Below are 14,541 nucleotides of genomic sequence, written 5' to 3' on the forward strand. Positions count from 1 at the left end.
GACAACAACAATGGCTGTCGCCGGAGAGTTGAGGTGAGTACATTCTGCTATTAGGTCTGTTCTAGAAGATATCGACAGCAAATTAATTTTAAAAGAGGAAAAGAGAAACGCGATCAAGGCTCATCTTCTTATTCTAGGCGTGCAACTGCACGCTTTGATTTTTGTGGACAACAACTATGCCTCGCTTAACATACGTCACGCACTCCGTTGCTCTTATTGGTTGTAGGTCTATCCAATTGAGTGCAGAGGCATTTTTTTTCCTGGTTCGTTAAAAACACGCCCCATAATCACAGCTCTATGGAGCAGTATCAGACTCATATTCTGACTAGAATTGAGTAGGACTACGTCAGGCTAGTCCTACATGCTCCTCCCCATTTTCACTTACAGGTGGTGATTCTGGAATAGTGGAAAAATTGCAAATCTTCTTTTGGAAAGTAAGCTTGTATGAGCGATATAAACAGTAACTTTTAAACCGAGCATGCATGAGGAGAAATGGGCTCGTGCACGCTCTCACACGAGTTTAATAGGCGTTCCCTCTTGGGAGTGGGTAAAGGGTTGTGCATGTGCATTTTTTTTTTTTTTTGTGGAGAGGGCGGGTCTTTTCAGAAATTGGCTAAAATCCTCCACTATACCTTTAACTGAGAAGAGTAAGGCCTACACTGCTGTATATGTTCTAGGGTGTTTTATGAACACTTGGATGAGTCACAGATTCTCTTTTAAAATATTTTTTGGTATTTTGGTAGCTCTTACATGTCAAAGACCTTGATTTTCACCTTTTGTACTTTTTTCTTTTTCTACTTCATGTATTCAGACAGGTTGTTTTGAAAGACTTGCTTCGGCTTTAATCTTGCCTTACCACATGGTTGGTCCTGTCTCTGGTGGGCTGGTATTTAGGTGCAGGGACGCACTGCTCAGCGTGGCCGTTGCAGAAGCAGCTTCCTTTCACTATCAGGTCATAGATGGCAAAGTGTCGAGCTGGAAGAGCTTTCCTTGTAGTGGCGAGAGCTTTGGCCTGGCAGGGGCACTGCTGCTGCTTTAACAGCCGGATCCGGATGTTGGTCACCCTCAGCTGCTGCTGGCCCTCCAACCCAAACGGATCCAGCGACTGCCACTTTGGTAGCGTTCGATATATCACCTAGAGAGAGAGAAACTGGGTTAATATTGTGGATTTCTACCTTTTTTAACCGCGGTTAAAAACATGAAGGAACATGACAGGCTCTAATGTGTTATTTCTTTCAATGGTTGAAATACCTGGGCATCCACATGCCCCATTGCCATCAGAAAACAGCTAAACTGTCCAAACAAAATGGATTTTCATGGCAAATACCTCACACTTAATGCTCTAGTAACACTTGTTACTCACTCCAGTTGTAATTTAAAGTAAACAAATGGATTGACTGATGTTTTACCAGAGGGATGGAGGATTTTTGAGTTTTACTCATGGTCTTAATGTGAAATAGTTGAATTCCTAAATCATAAAACATTTTGATCTTCTAAAAAACCCAAATTCATCTTTTTTTTTTTTTTTTTTTTTTTTTTTTTTTTTTTTTTTTTTATTCCAAAGGAATATCTTGCCAGATTTTAATCCCTGCCCATTTTCCGGTTTGAGTTTGCATGTTTTCCCTGTGAATATGTGGAATCCTTATGGGTACTCCAGCCTCCTCTATGTCTGAAACGATCGCCCTTTACATAGAATTTACCACATGTACCGGTAACAGAGAATGTAATTAAAATATGACATTTTTAACATCTACTCCTGTTCTGGCTAGCTTAATTACGCTGATGCAGTGCAACTTTTGTTAGAATATTTCAGACAGACGGTTCCAACAGTGAAAAAGCGAAATAAAACAGTATAACAGGAGTAAATGAAAGCAACAAAAGTCCTTAGCTTAGTTTGGGGTTTTACTGGTTAGCATGGTTAAACTGTAGTCCAGTAATAAAATTCTCACAAAGTTATTCCAATGGTGCTAAAACTCTAAAATCCATCTTCTGATTCATATGGTTTTCTTAACATATCAGGTTTTGGGCCTAAAAATTAACTTTAAGCTATTTGATACTGAGATTAGAGTCTGTGAGTAGAAGAAATCAGCAAAAGAGCGTTTTAGTTTTATCCTGTTTTCAGTTATATTCCATTTCATCCAATGTACCAGAAAGTTATTCCTTTATAATCCCACAGTGGGGACTATAAAGTGATAAAGAAATCACATGGAACCATTTCCTCTTTTAATTAAAATTGAAATACTTTTTGATCTTTTAGGTTTCTTTTAGATCAGTTACATCTTTACATCTATTTGATTCCCCTCCTTCACCCAAGATGACATTAATCAACATTTACAGAAATTAAGCTATCTTTTCTGGAGTTCTGCTTTATAATTAACCTGAGCCTCATCATCAAACTTAAGAACAAAAATTAAAACATCGTCAGAAGCTTCTGCAGATCTGATATAATTCTGAATACTACAGGACGTCTTTCTGCCTAAAGACATTATTTCAATTCAGTTTATTTATATAGCCCCAATTCACAACACAGTATCAACACATTAAAGAAACTCCTATTCCTTTTGGAGCTTAAGTTTTTTTTTTATTTGATGGAATTAAAATTAATCCAAATGAATCTTTTTTTTTTTTTTTTGGTTCACTATCAAACACATTGGTCCAGTTCATATAATTACATTTGCTCCTGTTTTTGGATAATTTGGGCTCAGATTCATGACTTTATACCCAACCATCATTGAATGTGACCTCATGTGATCTTGATGTTGCCAGGCATCCTTGCACGAGTGCATTCTCTTTGTCTCCTGCTCCCATTTGTTCCCTAAAAATCCTTTAAATCGACGATGCCTTTATGGCCTGCCATTGCCATAGCTGTTGCTGCCACTGGCAACTAACACCACTGCTGTTGTCCAGGGAGAAAAAAGTTGGTTGCTCAATAAAATGTGGTTGAAGACTACTTCTTTACAAAATGGTATCATCTATATTTTGACTGAGATGCAAAAAGAAAAAAAAACCTTGATACTCTACAATGATTGGTTGGATGAGTAGCAGGAAGCCTAATGGGAGGACCACTATTGACTTACTCGTTGTTGGAAAAGGTCAAAGGGGCATGGCATTGTGATCCACCATTAAGAAAACACGACAAATAGGATAAGAGGTCACCAGGTCCACAGGAGAGTGCAGAGAGCAGAGCAGCACAAAGGAGGGGATGAAGATGCAGTTCCACATATCTCAGGGCTGGATAAAAGACCAATGACAGCCCAGCAACACCACAGCAACATGAGCACGCCCAAACACCCCTGCTGGCATGCACTCAAACAAACACAGACAAATCATGCCAGTATCAGGATCTACTTTAAGCATATTGTAGCATATCTGTTAAAAACAACAGTATACTATATTTTAAATGAATTCAAATGGATCATAACCAATAAGGTCAATAGGCTAGTTCTCAGAAGATAGATACGACTCATGAAACAGCAGACAGAGACTAGAAGTTTGCAGTTGCGAGTGCCTTGCATTTATAGTGACGAAAATTTTATACATATTTACAACATCAGTGAAACATCCAAATGGCCATATAAAATGTGCAAAAGAGGAAAAAATCAAAACAATAAAGAGGAAAAAAGAAACAAAATTAATCAATTCCACAATTAATGAAACCACATCCCTTCAGTCCATTCACCCCAAGCTGGGGTTGATTAAAGGTCCCAAGCAAATTCCTTCTAAAGTGCTTGGTGCAGTGCAGGTCATGGACTGACAAAAGTCAGAGCAGAGTGGAAACAAAATTGTTCGTTGGCTGCAAGGAGCCTCCTACCAGCCTGGCAGGAGATCCAAAGTGTTTGTGCACCCAAAGGGCAATCTTTATTGGGCTCTAGGCCTGGACCTTCAGCTCGCCATCAACACCTGGCCAATTCCATAGTTTGTATGTCACACAAACAGGTTTTTTCATGTCATCTCGGCTAAGTAGTTAGCTCAGGGGTGGGCAATTCCAGTTCCTGTGGGCCGGTATCCTGCAACTTTTAGATGTGCCTTTGGTTCAACACACCTGAATCAAGTAATCAGATAATTGGGAGGACTCTGCAGGAACCGACTGCATACTGAGGAGGTAACTCAGCCATTTGATTCAGGTGTGTTGGACCAAGGATGGATCTAAAAGTTGCAGGATACCAGCCCCCAGGAACTGGAATTGCCCACCCTTGAGTTAGCTCCTGCAGCGCTGCTTCTCCCAACATGCCATAGTCTTTCATACTTCCCCACTCCAACTAATATACCTAACTGATAGGCTGTTGCACATGTGTCCCTGATACTCAACAGCAATAGGCTGTGTAGCAATGAGGGGATGGAAGTGAAAGAAACATACACAGAATGATCACTGGGATCTTTCTCCATTATCTAAACATGTAAATGGAAAATCACTGGGATTTACATCAGAATCATTACTTCTAGTTTTTATTGATATAAAAATAAAAATAAAAGAAAGCACAAAAGTCTGCATATATGCTGATGATGCTTTTTTCTCAGTGCACCATTGCATAGAGCTCAGTATGAGTTGCAGCTTTCTGATGTGGACTTTCTGTAGTCACATGATGTACCCTCATCTACTGTGCTGGCTGGATACAGAGCTGTGTCTTATTGGTTTGATGAATTTTATATTTTAGAGTTTTAAGCTTTGAGATAATTCCTCATTTTTTCATCCAAAGTCAAAATATATACGATAAGATTCTACGATAAAATGAAGTAAATCTAAATATCCAGATAAAAGATGACAAACCGTACAGAGAATCATTAAGTGTCCACGTTGAATGAGATCCCATGATGCATATTTAATATACCAATAGGAATTTAATCTCCCTTTGGGGTTAATTGTATATTTTGGAAATTGATTTATTTCATGAAGATGCATTCATAAAAAATGTTGTCAAAGACGGCACAATTTTAAGACCTAACAAACCAGCACTCTATCCAGGAATTTAAAAGTTCTTCTCCAAATTATTAGTTCCTTAATCTCAAACACTTCAGCTGCACTAAACTAATATGTCATCTGACTTTCTAAAGTTGGTTACCTTATAACCATGTGACGTTTGGTCCTTAAACTTCTTTTTCTCATGTGGTGTTTTTTCTGGTGGTATTCAACTAGATGGCAGTTAAATATTGTCTGGTTCATTTTGTGTTATACACTAAGAAAAGAACACAGTTCATTATGAGCTAAGCTGTGCAGGGGGGAGGTTTAAAGAGAGCAGTTATTGCTTTATATAACCACATGATGAGTGGACAATTGTGAGTTATGTCAGTACTACAAAGGTTAATAGGTTTTTACATAGAGGGAAAGTATATTTTCATAGCTTTTTAGGTAATCTTCCGGTGAAAACTACAGGAACTAATGTTGACTGCTTCTGTTTGTAAAGATTTCCATTTCAGTTCAGGTGTTTTGTTTTCATTTTGAAAGGTCATGTAACCAATTAGTTTTCATTGCACATGAGTTGCAATGCTAAATGAATCAGCTAAAATCAATTAAGAAAAACGTAAATGTCCAATATATGAAAAGTAAAGCAACTAAGATGAAACTTAAACGTGTGTAATAAATACTTTCATGCATGTAGGTCTTTTTCAGTGACAGCCATTCTATACAGCAGGATTTACTTTATTCTTTTTGCATCACAAGTATGAAGCAACTTTTCTGTGCAATCTAAACGCCCCTTAATTCTTTGAGCTGAGTAAATAAAGATTTCTACATGTATATTGACAGCTGTGAACAAAAACACCGTTAAGACCTTCATGAGCTTTTACTGACGAGCTAATAAAACACTAAAGTTCAAATTTATTTGTTTAACCAACAAAATATGACAGCTGAAACTGCTTGTAAACTGGATTTTAAAAAGAAGTTAGAGACATTCTGCTGCCTAATTGTGTTTTTGGAGTTGTTGAGCTGTGTGAACGGAGCTTGAATCCCGTTTACTGTAAATAGAGGTGAGCATTGTCCTCTACCGGCAGGAATCATGGCGTGGAAGCCTGGGAAACACAAAATCTGGGTAAAAAGAAACACAGAAAAACAAAATCAAGTGTATTTGTGCAATTTTTTAAGTGTTGTACTAAAGTTTTAAGGAATTTAGTTGATATTTGATCCCTTTTCATGTTTCATACCTTACACATTGATTATTGTGTTGCAGCGGAGCTTTGAGGAGATCAACTATTAACGTCACTGAAGGGTTGCAAAGCCCAAATGGATCGACTCTGTTCAAAGCACCTTTTGGAGATGAAAAGCTTTCACACCTGCCATTAAAAAATGCAACAGATTTCAGGCTGTGCACAGCCCCGAGGTTGTGAGTTCACTGCAGGACACTGAATATCTTTCTTCCTGTTTCGGTCTGCAAAGTAAAGTAAGCCCAGCTTTAACAGGCCTAATTCCATCAAAGCGCTGTGGACTGTAATCTGGTAAACAGGCACAATGGGCATTGATGGAAGCAGAAAGACTGAGAGAGAGAAATGCAGAGAAGGCGGGGTGGGTGTCTAGCCAATGGTACCGACATCCATCAGAGCAACGGCACTTCCTTCCCTTCAGCCAGACGGAGAGCGACTGTATGTGTTTATCTGTAAAAGCATGAGCCGGTGTGTGTTTGAAGTAGAGAAAAAGGAAACGTGTGTGTGTCTGTGTGTGTGTGTGTGTGCTAGACTGGTCTGCTTCTTTGTATTCCCTAAGGAGGTCAGGATCTGAAACAAACAGTTGCATTCTTACAGCTCAGCTGACCTCATAAATAAGGAACGAAGCACGTCAACCATTTCTCCCCGTCTCTCTGCCGTCACCTTTCCCCCCCCAACATCGCAGGTGAACACGGGAAGCTTTCAGCGCATGAGATGACATGCTTTTATGTTTGCCAGAGAAAGGGGAGAAGCAGAAAACCGAGAATACCTGCTGCCTGTAATCGCTCCGAGCAACAACCCCCCCCCCCCTCTCTGCACACCTCAGACACCCTGTTCCAAACCTTCAGTCTCACTTAACTGATCCCAGGACTTCACATACAGCCCTGAGAGCGTTGAAGCATGCTAAAACAGAACATCAAGCCTCATTCTGACTCATTTAAGTGTCGATGTGTCAGTTCTCTATCCTTTTGATGAAGAAAGCTAACTTATTTTTGTATAACCGTAAAGTAATTTGCATCCTAGCCTCAACATAATTAAATGAAACCCTTTCCTACGACTAAAGGTATAATCTGTTTTTGATCATAGCTCTTTCAATTAGAATCTGGTATGTCTCTTTGAACAACTGTGGGCCCCTTTCTCTGAGAGCCACCAATATCCTATTATTTGCCGGTCGTTTAAAAAGTGATGCTGCGGGACTCCAGCGAGGTACCAAAAGCAGATGGGTTTAAGCACCTGGGGTCAAACAGTCAAAGATGCTGTGGTGCGCAAAAAAAGGTGAGGAGGAAGAAGAAAGAAGGCTGAACGGAAACTTCTGCAGCCGTCCTGGTTCTGCATTGGAAGCCTTCAGTTAAGCACTTTTATATAATCACAGATGTAGAGAGAGCATGGACAGCTGAGCAGCAAGAGAAAACAGCTGGTCCACCGTTTGACCTCTTTTAAGATCTGGGTCATCAGCCGAGGTGTAAGAGGTCAAAGGTCAATTTCCGTGCACAATTGGCTCCTGCTAAATCCAAGAAGTAAAGGAGGAAAAAAATGCTATTTATATACAGACAAGCTCCAGAAGCTGTCAAAACACTTTTTAGTAGTTTTAAACACATTCATGAGCTCATTGCCTCCAGAGCAGCAGCTTGCCTGGAACAATCCTCCGCATATCTGCAGAGCAGCTCCTCAAACACGCTGCTCCAATTAAACATCAATAGATATCAGGAAGCTCCTCTGTGCTCCAGTCAAAGTGCGCCGATTAAACACTCAGTCATGTATTCAGCAGAGCTCGCACCGCGTGCCTGTTGCATGACATATTCTAGAAGTGGCTGATTCTTCTGGATGCAGCAAAAAAAAAAAAGAATAAAATGCTGATCCTACAGAGCGGATAACCGTCCGCATCGTCAATGTGTAAATTATCCCATCAGTAGCGCTTTTTCCCCACAGGGAGTGTGGAAAGGCTGTCACACCTCCAACATTTTCACCACAGGTGTGGATCCGATCCGCCCTCCATTCCACCTGCTTCCTGAGGGAGATGGATGTGTTTGGAGTTAAAGAAATGGGGGATTTCACCACCTGATATATAAATCTGATTGTCAAAATGACTTCCAGAGAGACAAGCTGTCTTTAGCCTTTTTTTCCTGCTTGAGGCAGTTGACTATATTTTAGTATAATAAGAGAGAAAATGAATATGTGATGTGAACAGACAAAATGGGTTGAGAATGATGAATGTACACTCACCGGCCACTTTATTAGGTACCCCATGCTAGTAACGGGTTGGACCCCCTTTTGCTTTCAGAACTGCCTCAATTCTTCGTGGCAACGATTCAACAAGGTGCTGGAAGCATTCCTCAGGGAGTTTGGTCCATATTGACATGATGGCATCACACAGTTGCCGCAGATTTGTGGGCTGCACATCCATGATGCGAATCTCCCGTTCCACCACATCCCAAAGATGCTCTATTGGATTGAGATCTGGTGACTGTGGAGGCCATTTGAGTACAGTGAACTCATTGTCATGTTCAAGAAACCTGTTTGAGATGATTCCAGCTTTATGACATGGCGCATTATCCTGCTGAAAGTAGCCATCAGAAGTTGGGTACATTGTGGTCATAAAGGGATGGACATGGTCAGCAACAATACTCAGGTAGGCTGTGGCATTGCAACGATGCTCAATTGGTACCAAGGGGCCCAAAGAGTGCCAAGAAAATATTCCCCACACCATGACACCACAACCAGCCTGAACCGTTGATACAAGGCAGGATGGATCCATGCTTTCATGTTGTAGACGCCAAATTCTGACCCTACCATCCGAATGTCGCAGCAGAAATCGAGACTCATCAGACCAGGCAACGTTTTTCCAATCTTCTTTTGTCCAATTTTGATGAGCTTGTGCAAATTGTAGCCTCAGTTTCCTGTTCTTAGCTGAAAGGAGTGGCACCCGGTGTGGTCTTCTGCTGCTGTAGCCATCTGCCTCAAAGTTTGACGTACTGTGTGTTCAGAGATGCTCTTCTGCCCACCTTGGTTGTAACGGGTGGTTATTTGAGTCACTGTTGCCCTTCTATCAGCTCCAACCAGTCTGGCCATTCTCCTCTGACCTCTGGCATCAACAAGGCATTTCCGCCCACAGAACAGCCGGTCACTGGATGTTTTTTCTTTTTCGGACCATTCTCTGTAAACCCTAGAGATGGTTGTGCGTGAAAATCCCAGTAGATCAGCAGTTTCTGAAATACTCAGACCAGCCCTTCTGGCACCTACAATCATGCCACGTTCAAAGTCACTCAAATCACCTTTCTTCCCCATACTGATGCTCAGTTTGAACTGCAGGAGATTGTCTTGACCATGTCTACATGCCTAAATGCACTGAGTTGCTGCCATGTGATTGGCTGCTTAGAAATTAAGTGTTAACGAGCAGTTGGAAAGGTGTACCTAATAAAGTGGCCGGTGAGTGTATAGGATGTTCTAATTGTTTTTTTTCCTAAATAGAAAAAAAAAAACTGTGACTTAAACATAATGGCCTACAGATTATTACATTTATGTTTTCTCTAGTATCTATTGATTTGATTTTACAAAGCTTTACGGTAGGAACCAATTAAATTAAGGAGCAGAGCACGCTACAGGCATTTGAAATGTAAAACAGGTCTTTAGTAAGTGTCTAGAGAAGGTGTGGGTGGGCAACTCCAGTCCTGGAACTTTTAGATATGTCCTTGACTGAACACACTTGAATCAAGTAAATAGATAATTAAAAGGACTGGCGAAATTGGTTGCATACTGGGGAGGTAATTCAACCATTTGATCCAGGTGTGTTGGACCAAGGATTAATCTAAATGTTGCAGGAAACCGGCCCTTGAGGACTGGAGTTGCCCACCTCTGGTCTAGAGGAAACATTTGATTTTGCAAAAGCATAAATTTATCTTCTAGCAAGCTTACCAGCAGTGTGCAGCACTAACATACAGCTGGAAAAACTCCAGTAAGTAAGAGGATTTTAAACTGAAGGAACAGAATTTCAATTTTAAAACCTTAATATTGGTAACTGGCCCAGATTGACCATGACATGATTTTTTTTTTTTTTATCTACATGAGTTTACACAAAGTTATATTTAATAAAGCAACAGGATTGAAAGTTGATCTTTGTGCTTCCAAATCAGATTTGTTGTGCTTTCTATCTGTTTTAAAACTTAAAACACAAATGTGTAGGTATATACATGACATATTAATAAAGAGAAGCTTCAAATACGCCTATGTATTTAGTAAGAAAGAAGGAAAGGGAGGAAGGACACAAAGAAGGACGGAGAGGATGAAAGGGGGGAAGAAAATAGTTCATGAGCAGAGATGAGGAAGTATGGAAGGACATAAGAATGGAAGGAAAGAAGGTTGGAAATTGAGGGAGGATGATTAATAGACAGTAGAGGAAGGATGCAAAAATTAAACAAGAAAAAAACGAATGAAGCTTTCAGCAATGTAAATGTTTTCAATGCTCTTACTATTCCACTCTCATCCAAACCTGTAAAATCTTAACTTTTCCTGACTGGTTTCGATTCCTGACAATTTTCCAATTCATGTTTGATTGACTGAAGCATTGAAGTTCTTACACCCGAGGTTCAGTGCCTTCTCATCAGTTTTATCACCTTTAGATAATGAACCAAAAACTGTATGTATGTGCTGCCGCTCCCTTCAGTTTTCAAATCTTCACATGATCCATAAACCCTGAACAACACGGGAACCTGTACAAATTCTTTCAACAACCTTGCCTGGCCAGCCAGACTGAATTACACAAAACATTTAGCAAACCGCCACTGACTACAACCAGACCAATCACAGCGCAAGAGATGGGACTTTATGATTAGTGACTCTCTGTTCCAGCATTACCCATAATGCAACAGTGCTTTTCTGCTAGCCTAACGTACATACTACAAAATTACAAAATATGAATGATTTCCTTTGCCGGTCTCTGGTATGACGCTATCTCAGATGTACTTTACCTCCATCAAGATTTTGAAACGCATACACACACGTACATACATATATATATGTATATATATATGTATATGTGTGTATATATATATGTATATGTGTGTATGTATGTGTGTGTGTGTGTGTGTGTGTGTGTGCGTGCGTGCTTAAGAAAATACTGAAGCAGCATAGTTATTAGAAAATTTTAAGAGTCAGAGCTTCACCTCACCTCTCCTCGGCTGCAGGGATATGCACCAGAGTACTTTGATGTGCAGCTGGCCCCGTCCCGGCCCCCACCTGTTTTTCCCTCCTCCATTCCAAAGGTGGTGCTACAGTTACTGGCGTAGTACTGCAACATCTTCCACGTTCGCCCAAAGTCCTGCGAGCGCTCCAGCGTCATGGCAGCAGGCCGTGGGGAGCGAAACACCAGGATGAGATGTGTAAAGTAAAACTCCGTCTCCAGGTCCAGTTGGACCGTCTCGGACTCCACGCCTTCTGCAGACTGCCACCAGGTGTTGGGATGACGGAAAGATGAGTCAGACATGGCCCCAGCCAGGTGGGACAGGTGTGGTAGGGCGGCGTTGCATTTGGAGTATTTAGGAGTGCCACAGGCCAGGTTGGCGTTGGGGTCAGGGTAGGAGCAGTAGAGCTCTGTTCCATTGTTTCCGCACACGGATTGGGTCAGAACCCGCCGACTTAAGGCCAGGTTTCCCATGCGAGGGTTGCAGGCTCTGTTCTCGCAGCGGGGGGCGACACCTGCTCGAAATATTGCCACTGAAACACATGGGAAGACAAAACACAACATCATTTATTTAATAGCTATATAAATCCCAAAAAGCTCAATATGAACTAATACAGCCTGATGCTCATTTTAATTGTAAGTCCATTAATAAATATGTATTACTCTGTTGTATTAGAATCACCAGAACTTACGTTTTATTAGAAAATAATTTCTCGTTTTTTGTGTTATAAAAAACCTGGACCTCATGTTGCAGAGCAGCAACAATAGCGCAAAGCAATTAAGTAGAAGAATACGATGGGTGGTTTTACATACTATCATAGAACTAGAAATAAACTGGACTCTATAAGTTTATCTTTTGTTACCTCTGTAAGTCTTTATTGTTTGGCTCCTAATGGCTTTGCATGTCAGAAAATCTAAAAATTTGTTTACCATTTGCAAAATTAGGCTCAGACTAATTGAGTTAAAAAATTAGTTTACAAGTCAGATTTTAGGTCTGAACTTTAACTGTGTATCCAAGTTAATGCATTTTACGTCTTAATTGAAAAGCAGATCTGGTCTCATTTCTGTTCCAACCTCTGCAGGGTTTCTTCTTATCAAGCTTCCCATCAACTCTATCCAGCACCGGACGCTGTATCCATCCGGATCTTGTGGTCAGGGTGATGTCATTATTCTCCCAGGATTGAAAAAATTGACCTAATTAATTTTTTTAACCTGCTACCCATGGGCGGTTCTAGACGGGGCCCAACCGGGGGCATTGCCCGTTTAGATCATGTCCTGGCCCCTGTTATGGCCCCTGTACTGAAGACATGATGCTCAAAGAAATTCTAATGATGACACGTGCTGGAACAGACATAGTTACTGATAGGTTCTTTTGTTCTATTTCATTTTTTTTTACTTTACAAATTCAGTTTTTTCTAATTATTTAAAAGCAATAAGGTGATAGCTTCACTAGTATTGAGATAGGATCCCAGTTTTCCTTTGCTAAATATTTTTTTCAAAACAAATTGCTCAAATTTGTACAGCTGAATTTCGAGTTTTTCTTTAGTTCTAATTCAGATTTGATAGAAAACTGTAATTTTACCTTAAATTATGTCAAAAATATGTTAAATTCCTAAATTATGAATGTATACTGACCTAATAAGGCATATAAATTTAATTAAACCTAATTGAATAAAAATGTCACTTCATGCAGCTATCTTAATATATTTTAATCCCTTGCCCTGTTTTTTATTTAATGCTTTTCTGTGCCCCCATGAAAACACGCTGGCCCCCTTTACTTGCCATCCCCACAGCATGATGCTGCCACCACCATGTTCTCCATTGTGTTTGTGCCACATTATTTTCTCATGTTGGCTCAACTTACAAAAAATAAAAGTGCATTGAATCACATTATTTCTAAAATCAACAGGCTGCCTCAGATTTTAGTTTTCCACAGTGCAAGGATCTAACTAAATGCACTGATTCTAACCCTCCTTTGTGTTGATCTAACAGATAAAATCCCATTTTCTGTCTCAGGAAGAGAGGGCTGATGTGACTCAGTGTGTCTATGTACACAAGTCAAGCGATTTACCTTGATCGGAAATGTTATGCAAAAAAGGATAATGGAAGCATTGTGCACCTGCCTGCCTCAGACAGCAGCCAGCCTGGATTCTGGCACAGATAAAGTTTGGCAGCTAAGGAAAAGGATGAGCAACATTCAGACCTCTGTGACCCTGTGGATTTATTATCCTGAACCTGCAGCTTTGGTTGGGAAAAAAAAATCTAATATTCTCTCCAAACAATATAAATAATTGGGCTTTTGTTTTGGAAATTCTTTTTACATATTCAGAAGAAGAGCAGTAGTTTAATTAATCAGTAATCTGCTGACTTCACTTGTCTCTGAGATAAATAGAGAATAAACAGGACTGACCTGCATCTGACAACGCGGCCAGGCTGATTACAAATAAAACCAGCATATCTCCACGACGCAGCGATAATCCAGAACCTGTGAGGAAGAACCCGGAGCCAGGAGACCTGATGGAGGTATCTGGAGTGAAAAGCATGAAAAGATAAATAAAGAGTCCCTCAGATCCGGTGTGGACTTTCTCTTTCACTCAGCAGCAGCCCAATGAGGCGATAATAACGCAACCCTCGGAGAAAACAACATGATCCCGGACGCTGCGGGATGTCCCGCTGAGAGAGTAAGAGAGCAGAGGTGCAGGAGGAGGAGGGATGAACGGATCTGCTTGACTCTTCTGCAGCTCTTGGACCTGCAGCGTGGTTCATCTCCCTGCAGTCTGGCTCCACCGCCTCAACATCTATTTCTAAGGAGCGCGGAGACGCGCAGGGGCCGTTTGGTGACAGAGCGGCGCTGCAGCTCCGCCCCCCTGCATGCTTTGCTTTTTTATATATCCTGCCCAGAGGCGTAGCCAGAAAAAATTTATAAGGGTGGCCAGACAATAACTACGGAAGAGGATTAGGGCCATTGAAAAAAAAAAAAAAAAAAAAAGTTAACTGATTTTTAAATTTTATTTCAGTTTAGTATGGGGAAAAAAGTGAGAATTCTGACTTTAATCTCAGAATTCTGGCTTTAATCTCAGAATTCTGACTTTTTTTCAGAATTCGGACTGAATTCTGACAATAAAAAAAGTCAGAAGTCTGACTTTTTCTCAGACTTTTTTTTTATTGTCAGAATTCAGTCCGAATTCTGAAAAAAAAAGCCAGAATTCTGAGATTAAAGTCAGAATTCT

The 14,541-nt window shown here is 40.5% G+C and overlaps 1 protein-coding gene across 1 annotated transcript in view; it reads right to left on the minus strand.

Annotated features, from left to right (window-relative positions):
• The window catches only part of ntn4 (netrin 4), a 40,374-nt gene extending 26,208 nt beyond the window's left edge, over positions 1 to 14,166 (minus strand). Inside the window, exons 1-3 of the mRNA XM_038300222.1 lie at positions 13,722 to 14,166; positions 11,300 to 11,844; positions 857 to 1,135 (exon numbers count right to left, since the gene is read on the minus strand). Of these exons, the coding sequence (XP_038156150.1) occupies positions 857 to 1,135; positions 11,300 to 11,844; positions 13,722 to 13,854 (957 nt within the window). The 5' untranslated portion in view covers positions 13,855 to 14,166. The remainder of the gene's footprint in view (positions 1 to 856; positions 1,136 to 11,299; positions 11,845 to 13,721) is intronic.
• Between the last annotated feature and the right edge of the window lie 375 nt (positions 14,167 to 14,541).

This window comes from Cyprinodon tularosa, unplaced genomic scaffold (genome assembly GCF_016077235.1).
Source record: "Cyprinodon tularosa strain WSP-4 unplaced genomic scaffold, ASM1607723v1 ctg442, whole genome shotgun sequence".
In the NCBI taxonomy this organism is placed as follows: Eukaryota; Metazoa; Chordata; class Actinopteri; order Cyprinodontiformes; family Cyprinodontidae; genus Cyprinodon; species Cyprinodon tularosa.